Source organism: Pteropus alecto, unplaced genomic scaffold (genome assembly GCF_000325575.1).
Source record: "Pteropus alecto unplaced genomic scaffold, ASM32557v1 scaffold7, whole genome shotgun sequence".
Classification (NCBI taxonomy): Eukaryota; Metazoa; Chordata; class Mammalia; order Chiroptera; family Pteropodidae; genus Pteropus; species Pteropus alecto.
In genome coordinates, this window is record NW_006494614.1 from 37,969,727 (window position 1) to 37,992,914 (window position 23,188).

General features: G+C 39.5%; 1 protein-coding gene and 1 pseudogene across 1 annotated transcript in view; both read left to right on the top strand.

Moving 5' to 3' along the window:
* Nucleotides 1-23,188, top strand: part of ADGRF5 (adhesion G protein-coupled receptor F5) — a 53,469-nt gene that overhangs the window by 13,474 nt on the left and 16,807 nt on the right. The window contains exons 3-10 of the mRNA XM_006926474.1: nucleotides 2,450-2,620; nucleotides 5,737-5,913; nucleotides 6,044-6,150; nucleotides 7,777-7,835; nucleotides 8,675-8,817; nucleotides 12,083-12,304; nucleotides 13,238-13,441; nucleotides 21,625-21,786. Coding sequence (XP_006926536.1) covers nucleotides 2,450-2,620; nucleotides 5,737-5,913; nucleotides 6,044-6,150; nucleotides 7,777-7,835; nucleotides 8,675-8,817; nucleotides 12,083-12,304; nucleotides 13,238-13,441; nucleotides 21,625-21,786 — 1,245 coding nt within the window. The remainder of the gene's footprint in view (nucleotides 1-2,449; nucleotides 2,621-5,736; nucleotides 5,914-6,043; nucleotides 6,151-7,776; nucleotides 7,836-8,674; nucleotides 8,818-12,082; nucleotides 12,305-13,237; nucleotides 13,442-21,624; nucleotides 21,787-23,188) is intronic.
* LOC112474699 lies at nucleotides 20,586-20,704 on the top strand (annotated as a pseudogene).

Here is a 23,188-nt window from a genome sequence, read left to right on the forward strand (position 1 = left end):
CCATTCCTATACTGGAACTCGCTAAAAGTCACAGAACTTTCCTTGTAGTATTTTAAGCTTTTGGCTCAGCTCCTTGGAAGACTTCAGTGAAGAACTAACTGCCTTGGTTTTAGCAGGAAATGATGACATTCATGAATCACCATATGCTTTTTAAGCACATGCTCATACTACAATTATGTCTGTAAAGAATAGGGAGAGGTGGGCTCAGGCAGGCATTGATATTATGCTGGGATCAGACCCTGAGATGCAACAATGCGGATGATGAAGTGGGTAATATGGGATTGTTCTTGACCTCACTCATCTCGAAAGCAGCTCCCGGCCAGGAAATCCTGTTTACACTCATGGGGGTGGAGTCTGCTGACCACAGCAAAGAGGATCTTAGAGCTAGGAATCCTCTGGAGAGTGTAAACACTGCTGCACTACTTTTCAGGAAAAAGAATGTGCGCTAAGGCAGACCTCGTGAATACCATGCAGCTGCCCTCCTTGCAGACATTCTCAGTGGCCAGCACACTGTGTCCAGATTTCAGATCACACAAATAAGATAAGCAGGTTTTTCCAGAAAGCTGGTTTTCATCGCAAAACCATTTGAGAATCAGAAAAATAAAAAATTAAAAAAAAGAGGAAATTTGAGGCGATGCCATAGTATCATGACAGACTAAGATTCCATATTGAGTTTTAAAAGTCACTTTGTTTTACAGTAAATGCATTTTTATGAGGAGAAAATACACCTTAGGGTGCACTCTGAATTTTAAGAAAATATGCACAGGTCTTTTTGCAGTTTGAGTTAATTACATCAAGTTGAATGATGCCAAAATGAAATAATTGTCAACAAGGTTGGTGAGTAAAACCAATCTCCTAATACGAATCTAGTTTTCGTATTTTACATAAATAATCCTTGGAACATTTAAAACAAAATTTTGCAATATTATGGGAGACTTTCTTTAACTTTTTAGAAAATACTCATAAAATTTTCATTTTATGGTAAAGTATGCATCATAGGTCCAGATTTACTTAAATTTTAAGGTAATAGTTTTTCAGGTATTCACTAAGCTTTTCCTTAATGGACTGACAAAATAAAATAGGCCACAACTTGCCTTCTCAATGCATTTACGTAAAAAAAAAAAATTCCTGTTCTTTGAAGGTTCTTCATTAGCTACAAATTGAGTCCATGGCTTCTGCTCCAGTTATATGCTTCAGCCAAGAATAAGCCAAAGATTCTGGCAGTGATGGAAAGGTGAATCTGTGACTCAACTCGGAGAGTCCCAGGTTTAACAAAAACTGATTGGGCACCCACTCATTATGTGGTGAGCTCCACGCCAGGTGGAGTGAGTAGGGCCATGAGAAGTGAAAGAAAAGGTCCCTGCCCTTGAGAAGCTTACAACTGTGAACCGGACATGATGCAAATAGGAAACTGAAAAAATATATATATATATAGTCTGCCCTGTCTGCAGTGGGCATGTGTTGGCGAGCAGATGCAGCTGAAATGCCAGCCAGTCAACCATCCTAGAGACAATTTGAAAAAGCAATGAAGAGCTAAAGATCTCTTTTATTTTACTTTCCAATTTGCCAATTTCACTTTTTTCGTTGAGTACCTATCATGTTCTGGACACCAGAGATACAGAGAAAGAACAAAGAACCATATTGTGTGCATAGGCTAAAAGCAAAGGAAATTAACTAGCTGACTTTTCCCAGATCTCTTCAAGTTATGCACAGTTTAGCTCTCAAAATATATGCATATCAACTGAATAGTGAAGAGCTGAAGATCTCTTTTATTTTACTTTCCAATTTGCCAGTTTCACTTTTCGTTGAGTACCTATCATGTTCTGGACAATAGAGATACAGAGAAAGAATGAAGAACCATATTGTGTACATAGGCTAAAAGTAAAGGAAATTAACTAGTTGACTTTTCCCAGATCTCTTCAAGTTATGCATAGTTTAGCTCTCAAAATATATGCATATCAACTGAATGGTGTTTGAAACATACTGATTCATCCTGGTAAATCAAGACTATGGCACTTATTGTCTAGACTGTTGACATAGCCTTCCTACTAGGTGTCACTGCTTCTATTCTTTCTTCATTATAGTCTATTCTCCACACGGCGGTCCCTGGCCTTGGACACCAAGAGAATGGTGAGGAAGCAAAAGTCCTGGGCTTAGCCTGTGAATGTTTCAAATGGCCAGAGACCACTACACTGAGACCAGACAGACTAGCTGCCTTCCTCCTTTAAATAGCAAAATTGTGGGGGAAAAGCATCACGTAAGGGGAACTTACAGTGTTCCTTAAACAAACTTTACTTTTCCTCTACAAAGTTTTATTAGAAATTTGTAAAGGCTGATGTGTCTAACATCCACATGTTTCTGTCACTACTTTTAAGTGTTAAAATGTCTATCATGTTCTCTCTCTGCCACCATGGTAATTTCTCACAGCCTTCATATGCTTTCATTTCAGTTGTCACGAGTAGTCCTGCAGCTAAAGAATACACTGTTGATATTGAGATCAGTTTTGAAAATGCCTCCTTCCTGGAGCCTGTCAAAACTTACTTGAATAGCCTCACTTTTCCAATTCGAGTCAATGACAGTGACCAAGCTACTAACATTTTGAGCATGGAGGTGACAACAGGTGAGTAAAAGACCCATTGCTTTGGAATGGCGGATTGGGCATATCAGGAAAAAAGATGTCTGAGATCCTTAGAATGAGAGCAAATTATACTTTGTAGGCAAGGGAAATGATCCAACAGGCCTGATATGTGATCCTATGATTTTGTAGCTTTTTAGATGAAGTCCTTATTGGTAAACTCTGCAACCGGTTTCTTTATTTTAAATGGTTAGCAAATGTTTACTTTGTGGTTTGTTTATTGGTTGTCACAAAGTGGTCCCAAGATATGGTCATGACAAACTACTGGGTCCTCTCACCCTGGGTAATCAGGAGGTATAGCAAGGACTGGTTCGGGATATTAATAAGTAGCAAGTTCCCTTGTTGGGGACATCATAGGTCAGGAAATAGAAAATGGGTACATGCCTGGATGAGAAGCAAGGCATTAACTTTCTGGTCACTGACTCCCTTTCAAGGTCATATCAGCTCTCCTATGTCTCAGAGGACATCACATGTATGCAGTAGAAGCTGTGACATGGTATAACCCTTTGTCCTATAAAAGGTTACTGCTTTGTAAATGGCAAAGCACTACAGATGTTAGGCTTTATTATTCTAAAATGGAGGCAAGAATAAAATTCTTGTTTTTCAAAAATCTTTTCAAATTTTTATATTTAAAATAGTCTATCACAATGTCAGTCTATGCATCTTAATTTTTAGTTCTTAGCATATGCTGTTTGAGCCTGAAATACCTGTCTTATAGCTCCCTTTGGATTTCATTTCTCAGCAAATTCTACATTAGCATTAATTTCCTTGAATTACCGGCTCTGTAATCAGATGCCAATGTGCACTGAGTCATCCCGTAGCCAAAAGCCTATTCCGTGTTCCTCAAGTGCATTTGCACACAGGACTCTTCCGTAGACCATTTCACAAAACTAGTTACGTTGGCACATTATAGGAAACATCCTTCTATGTTCCCATAACACAGGCCTTCTGCCTCTGAAATTATTTCCCCCACTTATGTGAAAAAGTTAATAATTTAATATATGTGTAGTCAATTTTGTTTTGCTTCCCATTTTTTAAGGAAACCTTTGGTATCTATTTGGGTACCAGAAAGCAAATCTAGTAAACAAAACAGACCAGTAAATATCAATAAATAAGTCATTTGTTTTCATTGAGCAGCTTGTGATTATGAACATTTGAGCTTTCGTTGTGAGCTTATATTACATACATTCGATATAGACATATTAACAAACTCTCCCTGGTTTATTTTGTTCTATTGGAGGAGGCTTGACTTCAAGGGATTCTACTATTTAGGTCATTTTAGAAGCATTGTGAATCCAAGTTTACAAGTTGGGTTAACAAGTTTATGACTTGGATAAATAAGTTTCTCTTTTAAGATGCAAATGCCTGGGAGGGTTTAATTATCTTGCCAACAGGACTGGTCATTCACCGTTGAAAGGGTGAATCCCTTCTGATGGCTGAGAGATCTTGAGGCTCATGGACCTCAGGGCCAGCTGGGAAGGCTGGGTAGAGTAGACTTAGAGAGAAGCCAGTGAGGTGGATGGGTAACGAACATTAGATTTACTGGCTATGATGCAAATGTCTAAGTGTCCCCAAATCTTCTCCATTCCCCTCTTCTCAGGCTTCCGCCTGCCCATTCTTCCAATGGCTGACCTTCTGATCCTTTTTAGAAAGACATTTTTAATAATAGCAAACAAAACTGAGGCATTTTAAAACCAGACAGTATGTGTAAAGCACCAAAAAATACCTGGAATGCAGTAGGTGGTCTGGAGTTGATAGCTTTTGTCATCCTCTTAAAACAAATTTGTCTTTTACATGAGAGTCAGAAGTTCTTCAAATACTACCCCTACATCCTTCTCAAAAATGAACAAACAAAAATGAAATAAAAAGTGTTTTCTCAGTAGAATTTCACATCAGTAGGAAAGAGTTTGCCAGAGGGGGCCTTGTTGGCTCCCTTCCAATCCTCCCTGCTGATGCGCAGCACCCTCGCTAGCTGCCTTGATTTCCTCTGTTCCTTATGTTTCTGCTCAATTCCCACCTACTTCTGGAGCACAGGATTGCAAGAACTCACTGGAACTCTCTTGTTCCTCCTATTTCAGAAACAATTATTCTCTGGCTTTCCTTCAGATAGTCACTCTGCTGAGCCTTTATCTAGATGCCCATTTGCAGAACAAACAGCTCAGTGATATGACTTTGGTCCAGTTTTAGAAATAAATTCAAAGCCCTCTGTTTCCAGAGCATTTTTCAATACCCCCGTAGCATCAGGGTCTGTTTGGGCTGCTCACATTTGACTTGAAATGTAAAAGGCGCAATTTTACTTCTACTCTATATTTGTTATCTATTGCTGCATAACAAATTATCCCAAACTTAACATTCAAACAACAAAAATGTATTATGTCACACAGTTTCTGAAGGCCAGAAATCTGGGAGGAGTTAAGCTGTGGCTCTAGCTCAGAATCTCTCATGAGGTTATAGTCAAGCTGTCACCCAGAGGAGCGGTCATCTGAGGCTCATCGGTGGGTAGAAAATCCACTGCCAAGCACACTCATGTGGTTGTTGGCAGGCCTCGTTCCTCACTAGTTATTGGCTGGAGACCTCTGTTCCTTACTCTGTGGGCCTCACCATGACATGTCCTCATGTGATGACAGCTGGCTTCCCCCAGAGCAAGTGGTCCAGGAGAGAATGGGAGAGAGCCACCAAGATGGAAAAGCCACACTGTCTTTCATAACCTAATCTCAGTAATATACCAGCATGTCTGCTATATTCTGTTGGTTACACAGACCAACCCTAGTACAATATGAGAGGAAACTATAAAAGGGTGTGAATGAATATCCTGGGGCAGGGATGATCAGGGAAGGCTGGCTATTATACACTGTATGTCCAGGAATCTGTTTATCACATTGTCATTGTAGGAATCCCCTGGATTAGTGGAAGTAGTCATCTTTTAGACGGTCTTGCCTAATAGCATGGTAACGCATATGGGAATCATGGGAATCGCATGTAGTAGTACTGAACTTCCCAGAAGGGCATTAGGGAGGGAAGTTAGTCTATAAATACTTGTAGTCTATAAATGCAAAAGGGGTGACCACCTTCTCTCTCTTCACTGGTCTCATTAATGATAGTCTGCAGACCTACTGGAAATGAAATCTGGTGCTCCTGTGAGACAGGCTATAGGTGGCCTCAGGAACAGTGCCTCCACAATCTCACTTGTCAAGAGCATGACAACTCCCCTGCAGGGAATCACTGCAGTTGCCTTAAAGGACTGCCTCCCAAAGGACCTTTTTGCCAGCTCCAGGGAGGTAAGTAACTGCTCATTAAATGTTCAATTGTTGAGTGGCTATTTAATATCAGCTCAAGCAAATGGTTCTCTGTCCTGTGTCCACTTAAATGCTAATGTGCGATTTTGAAATATTGCCCTGTGTTTTTCAGCTGTTACCCTGAGAATGTTGGTCAGACTCAATGTGGGCTTTCAAGAAGATCTCAGGAACACTTCCTCTGCCCTCTACAGGTCCTACAAGACTGACTTGGAAAGAGCAGTAGGTTTTGGTCCCAGGAGCCTCCTAAGCAACTAACGGTTCAGGCTGAACTGAGTCTATTGCATTGACAGTAGATGGTTTGCTTGGATCTGCCAGAATTTACGAATGTGGATGTCCAAGCTATTCCTATACATCTAGGATGATGAACTAAGAGGTGCTCAAATAAGACTATTCAGGAGATGATTTGACCTATAGGTCATCTTGACCTATAGGTGAAATTCTTCCCAGGGTAGAATTAATTCAGATAAGATTTGGTGGCATCAACTCACTGAAACCTATTCAGAGGCCCAAGAATCTGGTCTAGAAGCACCAGATGGTGCATTTCTATTTGTCTCCACACACCACATGGATGAAACCCCTAACATCTTTTGGGCAGACCAGCTTAAAACTGGCACAGAGAGTTCCAAATCACTCTACACTAGAGGTCCCTAGGCATTCACATTTAAGATTTTAATTTTAGTCACGTAAAAATAGAAAATGTCTCTATTGTTAACTGTGTGCCAAACACTGTTCTAAATGCTTTACATTTGATTAATTCACCCAAACCTAAATGTTTTGCTTGAGTTAACTCATTTGGAATAGAGCTTTCCAGCTGGTGTGGCACAAATTATTACAGGTGGGCTAAAATAATGACTTGCCTTAACTCTGGGCAACTGAGCCCTTGCCTCAGGCCAGGAGGAAGCCAGGGACTTATCCCAATGTGTCATACAAATATTATAAATTTCCATGGGTGCCATGATGAAATGCTGATACAATAGTATTCTTAGACATCTGATTTGCATATTTGGCATGTAATAGTTCATGAGAACCCTCCTCACACACACACACACACACACACACACACACACACACATGCATACACACACTCCACACTAAATTGTATACTTTGAGAGAAGAAAGAGTTACATATTAATCTTTGGATCTCACTCATCCAGTGCTTTGAACATCACACCTGCCCTATAAATGTAATTTCTAATCAAACTGAATCTCCTGTAGGGTTGATATTCAGAGAAATGAAGTAGAGTAAAAATATCATTGAAAACCATATTGGCTCAACCAGTGCTGCAATATATTAAGTGAGGGATCAGGCAGTGTGGTGGCCATAAGAACACCCCTTATACATCTCTAACTATAAGGAATGTAATTGACCAAGGGCCCCAGCTACTGCCTCTGAAAGCCATGACAGTGCTTGCTGCTCTCTGTTGATGAATGAGCATGGCAGGTCTATGTCTGGCAGACATAGACTCCTCTGAAAGCTTTACTGAACTGTCTCAGGCTGAGTCTGGGATGAATCCATTTAACTGTTTTTCCTACTCTCTTTCACTCGGGGTCTGATGTTTCTCTCTGCCTTCCCACTGCCTCCCTCACGCTCTTTCCGAGGCATTTTCCTGAGTAAATTTCTTGCATGTTTAATCTGGTGTTTGCTTCTTGGAGAACCCAGACTGACATAGGTAGATAGGAATTACTTCGTCAAAGACCTGCCAATGCCAGTGCTCGTAAATAAAATATACAAGAGAATATTTTGCTTAGGGTTATAGGAATATGCACTTTTTACTCTGTTTTAAATCTTTGACATCTCTCTCACTAGACCTTGATACATGACACTTGTCTTGCTTTATTTTCCAGTTCCGGAAAGGTTACAGTATTTTACCGGGCTTCGAATCTGTGACTGTGACAGGGTTCAGGTAAGAAAGCTGTAATTTCGTCATTTCTATCCAATGGCAGAAGCCAACTCATTAGTGAAAGAAGAAAGCCTATTAGAAGGGCATCATCTGGGGGGCTAAACAGGACTGGTTTGGTAGAGGTGAAGACAAGACCAGATTGCTGGGGCTTAAAGAGACTTAAATATTGAGAACCGTAACTCACTACTTAGCAGGAAGGTAAAAAAAAGACTCATGTTTATTCTATGCACACAAGCATTTTACAAAGATATGAGATAAGTTTATAGTTTAGAGAGTTCAGAAATATAAAAGTGAAATAATCTCTTGCAATGATGCCTTTATTGAAGAAAAGTTGGCCAGACAGCCATGACCACAGATGCATGCTGTAATGTAAATTGCACCACCCTGGAGTTGGGCACCCTGGCAGACCTGAGAAGGTTTGCACAGTATTTCAAAAAATTAGTTGCCAATCTTAAAAATTAAGAGTGTTTACAGAAACATTTAGGATTTTGGCTTCACTTGACATTCAGCATATCTATAACCCTGGGCCAGGCCCGCATGGCTGTGTGACAACAATCTCTGCATTGTGGCTGCTACCTTATGACCAGCTTATGTGATTCAGTTCACTCATGCCCGTCTGGCTATTTCTTTCATTTGCATTATCTGTCTGCAGACATATGAAAGTGCAAGCTCTGCCTTGGGCTTCCAATTAGAGATTTAAAACACGTTGATTTCAGTGAACCTTTGATGAAAAAAGTACCCAGGCTGTTTCTGCCGTTTTGTTTTCCCATGCAATAAATCATAAAGATCTAGACTCTTCCAGGTCACTTACTGCTTTACTGAACCGAGTGGTCTCCATCCAGGCCCGGAAGTGTGTTTGTGAGATATGAAATCAAGACTACAACACCATCACCTGAATTAATGCGCAAGGCGAATGAGCAAGTGATGCATAACCTTAATCAGACCTACAGAATGGACTACAATTCCTTTCAAGTAATTCCTAGTAGTAAGTAGAACATTGCTACATTTTTCCTATGCATAGATTCTATTTAGATATAGCAATGGTGTTTATCATGATGTTTAACCTAGGAAATTACATTAAGATGTCCTCTGTGGAGAGAGTCTCCAGTTCCTGAAATAGAAGGTTATGGGTCATCTCCTTGTCTTAGGCTGGCACAGAGCCTCCCAACAGGACTAATGTCACTAGTGGTGAAAGGTTTGCAGGGAGAGAGATTTTATAAGGAAGCCAAAGAGCCATCTTGGTTTATAGATTTTTAAATACTCACAAAAGGCCCAAAACATCCAAAAAAAGTAAAACCAACATTGTGGTGGGAGTTGGGATATGAAATGAAATGCAATGATATTAAATAGGAGGCCATTGTTGTTTTAGAGCAATGGTTCTCAAAATGTGGCCCCAGCATCATCTGGGAACTTGTGAGAATTGCAAATTCTTGGGGCCACCCTAGATCAACTAGGACCAGTCTGTATTTCAGTAAGCCCTTTAGATGATTCTGGTACACAGGAAAGTTTGAGAACCGCTGCTTTGGATCACATATAACAGTGGTAAGAATCCTAGGATTTTAGATGGTCTCCTCCATTTTATAAATGGGGTTCACAGTTGGGCTCTGCTGTGAGTAGGTGGATGGGCCTATTGTTGCTTGGGAGGTAGCAAGGGGAGTTGGCTGGGCAGAGATTTGATGGGCAGGAATTGGCTGGCAGATGTTTTGGGTAACTCAGGCCCATGGTCCCCCAGCGAAGGTGGCTCTCCTTTGGAGCAATGCGGTCCGCTGCGGGAGAGGGCGCCTCAAGAACCGCTGCACAACTGAGAGAAAGGGTGTCCTTTTCAGCAGGTAGGCTATCCTCAAAGCAGGTGTATATTCCTCCTCTTTACATTACCTGCCGATATTTTTAGACATCAGATTACTTTTGAAAATAAAATCTTGAAAGAGATATACACATGATAAGAAAGTGGTAACACACAAGCAAGATAAAATAGCAAAATAAAAATTCAGAATGAATAAGGCAGCGACAACAGAGATGAAAACCAGAAAATTAAAGGAAAGATAATAAGAGGCCTAAAAGTGTGCACTCACACAGAAACAATTTTAGCGATGCCACCACTTCCTGACCCCTAATACCATCTCACCAGCTGACAGATGCTTTGTCCTGGAAAATTCTTTTTATTTATGGTTCTGAGGATAGAAGAGAGCAGCAGTTTCTACCACAAGTAAGCTTCAATTATGATTATTCTTCCCCCCAAATTTCAGTTGTGCTGATGAAAGTCAGCCATTTAAATAAATAAGTATCCAGGAGTTTTACTGAAAGGTGGCTGTCAGTTCAGAAATAATGGCGCTGACAGTACAGTTCACAAAAGTGCTTTAATATCCATGGTTTATTCTTCCAAAGAGCAATGAAATGGTGGATGGTGCTCGATTTATATCTATCTATGTCCTCCTTTGAAGACCAGAATGTGATTCTGTGATATACACAGCCTTACACCAATAAACATGAATGTATGTCATGTGCAATACTAGTGGGGAACTCGGACACCATTCTGCTCTCCATAGCACTGCTGGTGTTTACCCAGAATATAAATATCCAAAAAAAGTCAAATGACTAAGTACTTTTTAAAAATTGTAATTACATTTGTCAGGCAGGAGAGAGGAAGAGAACAAGAATGAAAAAATGTTGAATGAATGAGTTGGGATCGGAAACTTATTTTTAAATTCATCTTTATGAAACATGAAGGGCACATGACAATCTTCACAATAGTTCCATTGATTTTGTCATCTATTAACCTCTGGTGATATTTGATTAATCAGCAGGGTCCCTTAACTAGACGCTCCTTTCTTTAATCACTCCCAATTCATTTCTGATCAGTTCCATACAACCAAATGATACCAGCAATTTTACTAATCATAGTAATTAGCAACAATAGTAATGAAAAGAGAGACATTATTACTGTATCTTTTCTATGTTAAGCCCATTGTGTTGCACGTATTTTATCTTCATATATTCCGTGAGACAGATATTATTATCTTCATTTTACAGGTGAAGAAAGGGAGGCCCAGAGAGGGTAAATAATTTGCTCAAGGACACATAGTAACTCAAGTTTGTGTGACTTCAAAGCCAGTTCACTATATTAAATATTTGCAGATGGCCTTGATTCCTAATAGTTGAACGTGATTTTTAAAAATCTTATTTTACTGTGGAGGCCACCCCCCCAAAAGTGATAAGAAATATTTAGATACCTTGATAATTTAACCAGAACATCATACCACCACAAATTAATTTTATGGTGTTTCAGCCCCATGTTTACAATATGGAGAGCATCTGACCTGAGCATGAGGCCCTGTGCGTATGAGGCCTCATGGAGCCTCCTTACCCAGCTCCTCTGATTTCCTCAACACATGGAACTCAGGGCACAAGAAACAGCTTGGAGGGGAAAAAACTGCCTGTTGTATAAGCAAGGACAACTTTGAAAGACACATAAAAATAACAAATATCGTGTTTTTATTTCTGTGAGATGACTTAATGCAGTGGTTCTCTAGAATTTTACTGTGAAATAATAATAGAGACTATTCCCCAAAATCACCTCCCAAGGTAGCTTGCACTGCTTTCCAGACAAGGGAGATAAGGCTCAGAGAGGCTAAGCAAGTTGCCCAGGGCCACACAGCTGAATGTAGCACAGAACAAGGATTCAAATCCAGACCTATATGTGTGTCTATAAAGTTCCCACACTTAAAGGCCCATGGGCATTGGGTCTTAAAAAATTGTTTCCCAGGAAGACTTAATTATTTAAAATTTTTTCCCCTATTTCTAATACATGAAAAACATAGAATAGAGCTTTCAGCTATCATGAGATACCAGTTATTGATAAAAAGCAGCTGATATTCAAGACAGGAACAAAGAAACTTGATATTTGTTTCTAGTGTGTCTTTTTCATAAGCAAATGAGCAGTTTTCTACCAGACTATTCGAAATACTGAAAATAGCTTTAGGACCCCCATTTCTACCACTTAGGACTCTTAAATGTGTACAGACTCCCAAAAGGAAGCCATGTCCCTGGTATCTGGCAGGCTGCCCCTCGTTGGGCCTCAGATACCAGCTGTCTGGGGATGGAATGAGAAGGGCGCATTGCCTTATCTTTGTCAGCACCACAGAAGCAGTGCCAACCTCCTGAGAACATTTGTGGGGATGGCATCTGGTGAGTAGCACCAATTACATTTATTTGCTTTGGAATCCTCATAATCCTTTTCTTTGTGTTTCCAGATGAAACTAAGTTCTCTATCATACCAGAAATCATCTTTGAAGGGGATACAGTAACTCTGATGTGTGAAAGTGAAGTTTTGTCCCCCAACATGTCCTGGCACCATGTCCCAAGGCACTCTGACATCCAGAACAGCAGCAGATTCTCGATTTACAGCTCTGTGTTCAACAATGTGACCTCGGTATCACACCTCATTATTTATAACATCACTCAAGAGGACGCAGGTGGGTTTCTATTCAATGACTGGTGGCAGGGAAGGAATGAAGAGCCCATAAAGAAGCAAACCGTAGGAAGTGTGTATGACATTTTCCTCTTGGAAAAGAAGTCACCAGGCTCCATTTCTCAAAACTGAAAATAATCTCATAGCATATCAGCCAAGCAAATTTAGCTTTGGGAGACAAATACAGTTTTCCACATTTACTGAGGCTTATGAGTTGGAAACTGAGACTAAAACCAGACTTTTGTTTTTTAATTTTTTTTTTTAATTTTAAGACAGCTTTGTTGAGGTGGTACCGACAATAAGCTGTACACATTTAAAGTATACGATTTAATAATTTTTGACATATATATACACCTGTGAAACTATCATCATAATTGGAATAGTGAGCACATCTATCCTACCACCCATTTTTTTATACTCCATTATAATCCCTTCCATTTGCCCCCACTTGTCTGTCCCTCCCAGCCACTGTAGAAGCAAGTCTTAAACCTGACATTCTAGAATTTAATAACCCCATCGTAATCCAGAATGAGAAGTTTCTCTGAATGAGAAATTGGGTTGTGGACACATGGGTCCTATCATATCTTTGTCAATTCGGATTTTACCCAAATTATCCACAATCTTCTAATTCTCCAAGGCTTTCCAATTTTTCCTTTCTATTTCGTCTATCCCCACATTTTTCTCTTACCAGCAAAGCCTCTGAGATTTCTGCTTTTTCCTTAGAAGATCCCTCTACTTTTTACCTTGTAACATCAGAAATATCTGCACTGACTTGCATTTCCTACATGTTCCTCTAGGGTTGTTTAGACCAAGTCTCAGATGCTTTTGAAAATGGTGTTTTTTGAAGCACTGACATGACACATGAGATGAGGCTATTCTTCTTCTAAGGTGATACATGTATGTAGTAATAGTAAATGCTTTTGTGTATTCTTTGCAGGTGAATATAGTTGCAAACTGACATTAGATATTTTTGAATATGAGTCAAGAAAAAGAATTAATGTTACACCCATCCGAATTTTGGCAAATGAAGAAATGAAGGTGACGTGTGATAACAATCCTGTATCTTTGAACTGCTGCAGTGAGATTAGCGTTAACTGGAGTAAAATAGAATGGAAGCAGGAGGGGAAGATAAACATTCCAGGTAAGAACGTTAGATACCCTTTTGCAAATAGGTTTTTGCCTTTTGGCCAAGAAAAATTGGGAGATGCCGTGAGTAAAAGAAGAAATGTCAGATGGCTGTTTTTTTTTCCAGACTACAGACTGTGAAAAAGTACTAGGTTTGATGCCAGCTCCAGCTTAGCCATTCTAGAACAAAATTCCAAAAATATGTACATACAAATGTCATGGATTGTAGACAAGATGCTGGCAGAGAAGACCCAAGAGGGAGTGACCTGATAACTTAGCTTCATAACATCTCCAGCCTACAGAAAATCTTGTCCCCCCCTTCCTTTCCTTTCCCTCCTCAGCATAGAGCTAAGGGTGAGTCATTGGCTTTGCTTCAGGAGTCTGCCTTGGAACTTCTCATTTCTGTGTCTCTTCTCTTGCTGTCTGTCCTTCTCATTCTTCTGCCTTTATATCCACACTTTCTTCTATATTATCTAAGTTTGGGTCTCTGGGTTTTTGGTTTTTTGTTTTTTTTTCCTCTCTCTGTGTAGACCTGTTTGCCTTTCAATTGTTTCCTGTCAATTTCTGATCCTGTTTGCTTTTATTTTAGATCTGAGGTCATACTTGAATTCCCTACCACCCCTTCAGGTTTATACTGATGAATGATAATAATAATAATAAATTCAAATAGAAATGCTGACTCTGTTTTATGTAACAGTTTATAATTAACCAATTAAAAGAAACCCATATTACTTTTAATCACATTTAAACTTGACCACAAGTTTGAAGCTGGCATTTGTTGCCTCCAATTTTCAAATAAGAAAATTGAGGTCCAAATTAAATGACTTATTCAAGGTTGTCACAAGAGGGAAAGAAAAAGAATTGGAATTCACATCAAGCCTTGTTTCATAAGACCAGTGTTTATCTTGGCCAAACTATATTATCATGTCTGGTGAGCCAGCACTGGAGTGAGCTGACTTTTTGGAAGAGTTTGTACTGAAGCAGAAGATTGTTTTCTACCTAGAACCCTCATGTAATAAGATCCAGTCCTTCCCTTAAGAAATGACAGTACTAAGTATTCATCTTTGCATTAAAAAAAATAATAATAATAATTAAAGTAAAATGTGGCTTTACCCATGAACTACATTAGTGTTGGCAGAGACTTTATATTACAAAGACTTTGCTAACAGACTATATTAAATTATAAAAATAAAATAATGATCAATTTACATGCAACTTTTCCTGAGCACAGCTGTTTTGCAAAGCATATTTCAGCTGCAGCATTTGTATTCAACTTTAAAGCACTCATAAGAATGGGAAAGGCATCTTATAACTATTGAAAATGTTGACACATGGTACATTTAGTCACTTCCTTGATTTTTAAGGAAGAGGAGGTGTGAGCATCCTGAAGGAACTGCCAGATGGGAGAAAGACCTTGCAAACTCCCGTGGTATTGACTTAGAAGCTTTCAACTCAGAGATGAAAAGCCTTGCTCTCTGGTAGAGGAACCAGGAAGTCTGCAGTGCAGATGCTCAGGGACCTCTCTGTAGCCACCACTTCTTCAGACATTCCTAGTGCCCAGTGTTGGCTGAACCGACTGCAGAACAATGGATTTCCTGTCACAGGGCTGGCCGCCTGGGACCTACAGAAATCAGGTCTCTGATGAATTTAGCTTCTGCTCTCTGCACCCTGCCCTTCTCCCCTGTCCCGTGCTGCCCCCTCTCTACAGCAATCTTTTTCCAAATTTCCCAAGTGCTTTAGCAGCCATTTTTTTTCTGGTCAGTAGGAAGCAATCTAGATAAATAATTCACCCCAAACATTTGAATGTGTTACCTCTTCCCAAAACAGATGTGTTCATTTTCAAAACACTCTGGAAGGAGGTAAGACAGAAAGGAGTAATCGGCAATGGTCGAATTTCTAGCTTTAAGAGAGGGGGTTTCTTGAACAGGGAGGGATTTTTGTGGTTTTTCAAGTCAGTGGGTGCCAACTATGATATTAATGATAGTGGTAGCAGAAGTAATACGGTAGTGGCCCCTTATCCATGGGAGATACATTCCAAGACACCCAGTGGATGCCTGAAGCCACAGATAGTAAGTACTACACCCTTGATATACTGTTTTTTTCCTATGCATACATACCTATGCTAAAGTTTGATTTATAAAATAGGCACAGTAAGAGATTAAAAATAACTAATAGTAATTGGATGCCTGAAGCCACAGATAGTAAGTACTTTTTTCCTATGCATACATACCTATGATAAATTTTGATTTATAAATTAGGCACAGTAAGAGATTAAAAATAACTAATAGTAAAGAAAAACAATTATAACGATGCGTTATAATAAAAGTTATGTGAATGTGGTCTCTCTCAAAATATCTTACTATGCTGTACGTACGGCATGGATTTGCTAGACAAAAAGATGATTCACATCCTGGGTGGAACGGAGCTGGATAGCACAAGATGTCATCACACTACTGAGAATGACGTGCAATTCAAAACTTATGAATTGTTTATTTCCGGAATTTTCCTTGTAATATTTTCAGACCATAGTTGACTATGGGCAGCTGAAATGGCAGAAAGCGAAACTTCAGATAAAGGGGGACTACTCTAGTATTAATAGTAGTAGTAATAGTAGTAGTAGTAATAGCACAGGTAATAATTGTTGGTATTATTAGTGCAGGTTGTAGTTTTTCTGTATCCAATACTAACTCTGCTTGTATAGGAATGTACTGACAAGCTGAGGGAATTTAGGGGCAACAGAGTTCACAGACTCACCATAGCTATTCTTATGTGGTATGATGATAAAAAACAATGAAGCCTTAATTCCCACTTTGCCCACACGTTAGGACACTTCCCAAATGAGTTCATAAACCTCTTCGTGGCGCATCCACATTCCCTTGGCCCATCATCATGCAGAATATTTATAAAACAATTGAATCTTTACAAGAGGGTGTCAGCTCCCTCCTGGCTGACTGTCAAGGCATATGACAACGTGAAGCAGCATACTGAGTGACCTGTGAGGGGAAACAGGCTCAAACTCCATGACCTCCCTTTTTGTGTCTTTCTCCCCAATTACCCCACTTAAGCTTTTTAGTTTGTGTTATAGTGTGTGATCGTGTGCTGTCTAAATGTTCTTTTTGCAGCCAAACAGAGCATAAGTAAGAGATAAAAAAGTAAGAATGCCTTTTTTCCCTTATTGAATGGAAATCAGTCTTGTGGCTTTCAAGTCACTTTATAAAGTGCCACTAGAAGCAGGCCTGCCTCAGGGACTAAGGTGAGACCTAAGTAGAGAAGCAACTAGAATTAGCAAGTAGCTGGTTAGAGGCAGCATTCTCATTGTGGCTGCACATGAGGCTCAGCTTTTTTGCTTTTTAAAAAGACCAGGTGTCAGAGCTCCCCTCTGGAGCAACTAAATCAGAATCTCTGGGACTGGGCTCCAGGCAGTGGCATATTTTCTTAAATTTCACAGGAGATTTTACTGGGCAAAGGGGCATGGGAACCATGGATTTAGTCCAATCTTTCATTTACACACTAGAAAATTGAGGTGTTCGGGGTCTCCCTGACAGTGGCAAAGTGTGCCATCTCCTTCCCCACCGCTTTCTCTCCTTCTCCACCGTGTCCCTCTCTGTGTTCCTAAGTGATGCCATAGATGAATCTGATTTTAAATATCGATTCCACAAAATTGGATTTAAAAAAAGGAAAAGGGAAAAGAAAGAACTTTAGCCATGTCTTCTGGAAAAATCAACCTTACAACTCATGCTTTCCAGTAAGATAGTCTAGGGTCCTGAAAAGCTGTGATTCCAGGCCGGGAATGTGCCCTCTTCCTGGTGCAGGAGCTGGGTCATGTCATTGACTTTAGTTTACTAAATAATGATAATGGTTCCTACTTCACAAGACTTCTGAGGGGTGAATAACTGAGATGATAAATGTAAACATTTAAAACAGACCTGAATACCGTGAATCTGCCACGTGAATCTGCCACAGTAACTATTTTCTGATGATGATAGCTTTAACCCCTTTCCCATTTGTCCCGAGAATACTTGCTGGAGGCTCTTGTGCCTGCAGTATTTACCCCGAGATAACTCACAAATTACAGTCCTAACCTAACCCTCAAAGTTTGCCACGAAATACCTCGCTTTTATTATTATTTTCGCATCACTCTACTATATCGATAATCTTTGGGAACAAATGCTGTAAACGAATGATGGCAAGAGGATTCGGAGAGAAATGTGCTATTTTTGTGTGGAACGTGATGTCCTGCTTTGTGTTGTTCTGTGCTTTGAAATTTACCACACACACAAAAAATTATTAAATTCTGATCATCATATGTATTTCTGTTACATTAGGATTAGAGACAAGTTCTAGTTAGAAATAGCTCCAAGAACAGTTTTTATATTTTATTTTCACATCGAAAACCAGTCAAAGAGCATATTTATGTAAAATTAAATTAACACTGGCAGCAAGCTGCATGTTTTTTTTTTTTTCTCTAAACAAGAAATGAGTTAAAAACCATGCCCTCGCTTTCCTTTGCGGTGGTGGGAAATCTTCCTTGGATATTATCCGACCTTGAGCAGCATACTCGTAATTGCATACCATCCCTTCTTCAGAAAGGGACACTTGCTTAGCTGCATTCAATACTTTCTGGGCAAGACCCCGAGGTGCACAGCTCCAAGGATATTGTATGAAATACAGTGTGAATGCCGCCAATTCAGAGGTCCCACTTTTGTTTTCCGAGTTTACGATCTCTTTGGAACCTTATCTCCACTCTCCCTACAGGTTTTAGCCTCACAGAAATACTAGTTTTCCCAAACAAGACAAGCATGCTGCTGCTTCTGTACATTGGCTTATATCAGTGGTTTCTGATTTAACTGTAGAATCCTTTTTTTAATCAAAATCTTGTGTGGTTGTTTAATGTGGGGTTTCCCAACCTCAGCATAGCAACATTTTAGATCATTCTCTGTTGAGAGGCCCTGTCCTGTGCATTGCCAAATGTTTATCAGCATCCTCGGCCTCTACTCACTAGATGCCAGTAGTACCCTCAGTTATGATAGACAAAAATGTCCCCGGATATTGCCAAATGTCCCCCAAAGAGGCAAAATTGCCACTGGTTGAGGATTACACATCTGATATGTAAAGCAGACCAGAGTGGGGCTACTTGAGTTATAGAAAAGCTATAGAGCCCACATGGCTTATTACCCTCCCACCCCCGAACCCAGCCCCAGCTCCTGAAGCAGGTTTGTGGAATACCCAAGTTCTCCAAAGAGGGCTGATTCACACACACATAACCCGCATAGAACTGCATATCAGAACATCACAGCCATCATTTCTATCTGTGTCTTTCAAGTCCTAGAGCAAATCGTCCCTCTTCTCTGAAATCTTGCCTAGTCTCCCAGCTAAAACTTCCCTCCTTTAATCTTCATAATATATTCATTTCACTCTTATGAAATTTATCTAGTGTGTATTATAATTATTTCTGTACATCTCTTTTATGCTCTATCTTACATAGCTCATTGTCTTGCACATTAGTTTAGTGAGAAAAGCTGAGCTTGAAGGATGAGTAAAAGTCAATAGGAGGAGGGATGGAGAATATTCCAGGTTTGAACACAGGTATAAAGTACGAAGCTACAGGGCATGCTGAAGTTCCAAGAGTTGACCTGGTTTTTAAAAGAGTAATATAGATGAGATAAAGAGTACAAAGGCAGATTGGAATTATACTGTGAATAAATACATATACCACACTAAGGAGATTTTAGTTTATTTTGTAGACAATGATGAGATTTTAAAGATAAAAGGAGAGAATGGCTGATCAGGGATGAATGGGCTGAACTTTAGAAAAGCGAATTTAGAAAATAAGAATAAAAATAAAAACAAATTTTAAGCTAGTGTAGCCAATAGATTGAATGGGGCAAATAACCAAAATAAAGACTCAGTTACAACAGCATGCAATTGGGGCCCAGGCGAGTGACCATGAGTTGGAGTGGATAAGACAGTTATGAGATGTTTTAGAAGTATAACCTGAAAAATGTTACAACTGATTGGAACTGGAATGTGAGGAAATATAATTAAAAGCGACCTCAAGATTTTTAATTCTGTGAACTGCCAATAGCAAAGAGAAGAAACATTAGAACATGGATGGGTTTTGTCTATGGAGAAGAAAGACAAGTTCTTAGTGGGACATGTTGAGTTGGAGGTACTTCAAATTCAAAGTGATACCTGAGAACCTGCTTCTGGGTTTCCAACAAGAGTGTTTCTCTTAGAGATAGAGGGGCTGGTTATCCAAATACAGGATATAATAGAAGCCATGGGTGTAGATGAGATTGCCCAATGAGAGAGAAGAGAAACAGATAAGGAAAAGGTCAATATCAGAATGCTTGGGGCAAAGTCACTATCCTGGGAGACAGCAATATTTATGAAGTAGCCTAGGAAGTAGACCCAGAAATAGGGATAAAGAGAGAAGAGAAGCAAGAAAGACTTGTGGAACTGAGTGAGCCAAGTCACAGAGAAGGTGATCAACAGAACAGGATGCTCCAGGTAGCATGAGAAGAAGCCACTGGATGCGAAAAAGAGGAAATCACAGTTGACCTTAAAGAACACTTTAGGTAGAGTATAGGAGAAAGAAAGTAAATTACAATGGTCTGAAGAAAAGTGGGAGTGGAAGACTAAAGGTGACAAATGCAGAGCTTTGCAGTGCAAAGAGAGAAAGAAAATGCTGTGGTGGCTAGAAGAGCTTTCAGATTTGGGAGACAGATTATTTTAGGAGGGGAAGACTTGAATATATTTGGTGGTTGGCATGAAAATCTCCAGGAAAGATTAAAAACACAAGGGAGAGGAATGATAAAGGATAGAATAAGGCCTGGAGGAAATCGAAGAAGTGAGTTTGCAGAAAATAAGTGGAGGAGTGAGCCATAGAGATAAGTAGAAACACTTGTGCCTATGAACTAGGAGGTAATTTAGTTAAGGTGGGTGAAGATGAAAATCAATTTTGTGTTTTTGAACAACCATTTTGGAGACTGAAGAGAAAAGCTGGCTATACATCAATCAAATTATTTCAAATACCACTGATTATCCAACTGAGACTGAAAAAAATGCATTTACATTGGTTTATTATGAAGGTTTATTCTTTTTCCTTAAATTTTGGAAGATTGACAGTGTTTGAAGGATGCCTTAAGAACACATGGCAAGTCTATGGCCATGCCACCTTGAACAAGCCCCATCCCGTCTGATCTCAGAAGCTAAGCAGGGTCGGGCCTGGTTAGTACTCGGATGGGAGACCACCTAGGAAGACCAGGTGCTGTAGGCATAAAAATAAAAAATAAAAATAAAAAATAAGGGATTATAAACTGACAAGATCCTTGCAATCTGTGAGGTGAACCAAGGGATGCCTCACCTAAAAAAATAAAAAAATAAAAAAATAAAGAATACATGGCAAGATTGGAGGAGAGAGGGACGGCAGTAGAAGGCATCCGCCAGGGGGATATTATAGAGCCATAGGCAGGAAGTAAAGGTGGCTTAGAGGACATGTCATCTGGGGAATGAAAAGCAAGATATTTATATGGAAGAGGAGCTATTTTTTAGAGGAAATGGCTGGTAACCTATAAAAGTGAGAACTTAAGCTTCCACTAAAACATATAGACTAATAAGAGGAAACAAATTTTTCAAATGAGATGAATATAAGATGTTTCAGTCTTATGTCTTCCTCCTTTCAATAATAATAATAATAATAATGATAATAGTAATAATAATTTAACTAATCTGACATTTTTTCTTTTTAGTTGAATCATAACCAAAGATCTTGTTTCTTTTTTTTTTAATTTAAAAATTAAAAAAAAAATTTTCACACTGATGATCATCACTAACGGGGCAGGCCTCAGCCAGGCGCTGTTCTAGGTAATTACATATATTAACTAATTTTATCTGATTACAGTCCTGGTCCATAGCTATTATTATTTCTCTCCATTTTACATCTGGAGAAACTGAGGCATGGAGTAGTTTAGTGACTTTCTCAACAATGCCCTGCCAGTAAGTGGTAAGATCTGGGATCTGCAGCCAGACAACCTAGCTCCAGAGTCTGCAGACTTAACCATTGCACTGTCCTGCCAACTCTCCATTCAAAGAAAAAATATCTAATTTAAATCATTATTTTTCACTGATTTGGCCTCTGTTACTAAATCAGAGAGTCAACCAGCTGTGACAGCCAAAGAACTATTTATGTCATTGCAGGAAACTCTGAAACAGACTTAGATTCCAGCTGCAGTAATTACATTCTCAAGGCCGACGGAACTCAGTGTCTAAGTGGAACAACAGTCATCTATACTTGTGAGTTCATCAGTGCCCATGGAGCCCGAGGAACTAAGAACATAGAAGTGACATTTACGTCTGTGGGTAAGGACTCTTACTAGAATTTTTAGCCTTGCACCTCAAACCAAGGGCTGCCAGTCAACGGGGAACATCCATGAGCGATAAAGCAGGGGCTTCCCTGGTAGTGGGAGTGCTGTTGGGGTAAATCACAAAATGGGAAACAGAAGATTTCCCTCTCTGTCATTTAAATCAGATGAAGTCTTTCAAATCTGGAAGGGGAGGGGCAGGAAACAGTGGCCGAAGGGAAGGGAGAGCCTTCATTGTGCTGGTAAAACAGAAAGTGAACTGAGAAGCAGAGTTTCACACTCAGATTAGTCCCATTTGATCATAGAATTTATAAGGAAGAAAATACGTCTAACTTTCTTTTTCCTTCCATAATTTCATTCTCCCTCTCTGGGATTACAACAACATAGCTTGACTCATTCTGCACCACCCTTCACCTCTGTCTGTCCTTCTTCCTCTCCCACTTCACCTGTCCTAGGAAGAAGGCTGCACAAAGCTTTAACAATCTGATAGTTCATAGTTATTGTACAGTTGTAACAGTGTGTTTCAGTATTTCAATTAATTCAGCTTACTCAGGCTCCTTAAAAATAGCATTTATTCTCCTCATATCATAAAGCATTATAACTTTAGCTCTATTGGCAAAATAGGGCTAACTTGTTTTTCTACCCAGATTACAAAAATAAACTATTTAGAGAAATCATCAGACCCCACCTCTGAACAATTTTGAGAAAGGAATAATATAAATATACTTGTTACTCTCTTTCATATTTTTTATTACCGTGACTTGGAATTTTTAAAAAGAGCAAGATTAGGTTTACTTGAAAACATGATTGCCATAGAAGAGTTCATGGGTCTTTTCGAGCCGTTTGCAGTTGTCTGTAGTGAGAGTAATTTGTGCACTGCACGTTTTAACTCAGAGTTGTGTCCTTCGGTCGGCTTTTGGCTACCTTAGGGGACAGGTTTAGATTTCATTGAAAACCACTGGTCTGGTGGTTTGGACCTCACCTGAGAATCAAGGGAACCGTATTCATGGTTCCATGAGCCTTTTTCTCCTCTCTCTCTCTCAAGATTTGCTAAACCTTAGAAAGCCATCTCAAGATCCAATGTGAGGAACATAGTAATCTATGCTTGTATGACTTTGAAGCTCTATCTGAACATTCGAATCCCACTTTGTAAAATGTGTTATGGAAAGCCCTGATTTCTTTCGATTATGCTAAATGTAAGATTTTATACTGATTGGAAAAGTAGGCCAGCATCGGTGGACTTGAGGCATGAAGTTGTTTGCCTATGGAAGACAGAAGTGAATGGCATTTTGAAATGTCAACTGTGTAAAAGACATGTTTTAAGAGGAATGGAAAGATAGAGCACGAGGCAAAAATAGTGGCACTTTCATACGAGTTTTTATATTTGTAAAGGTCTTGTT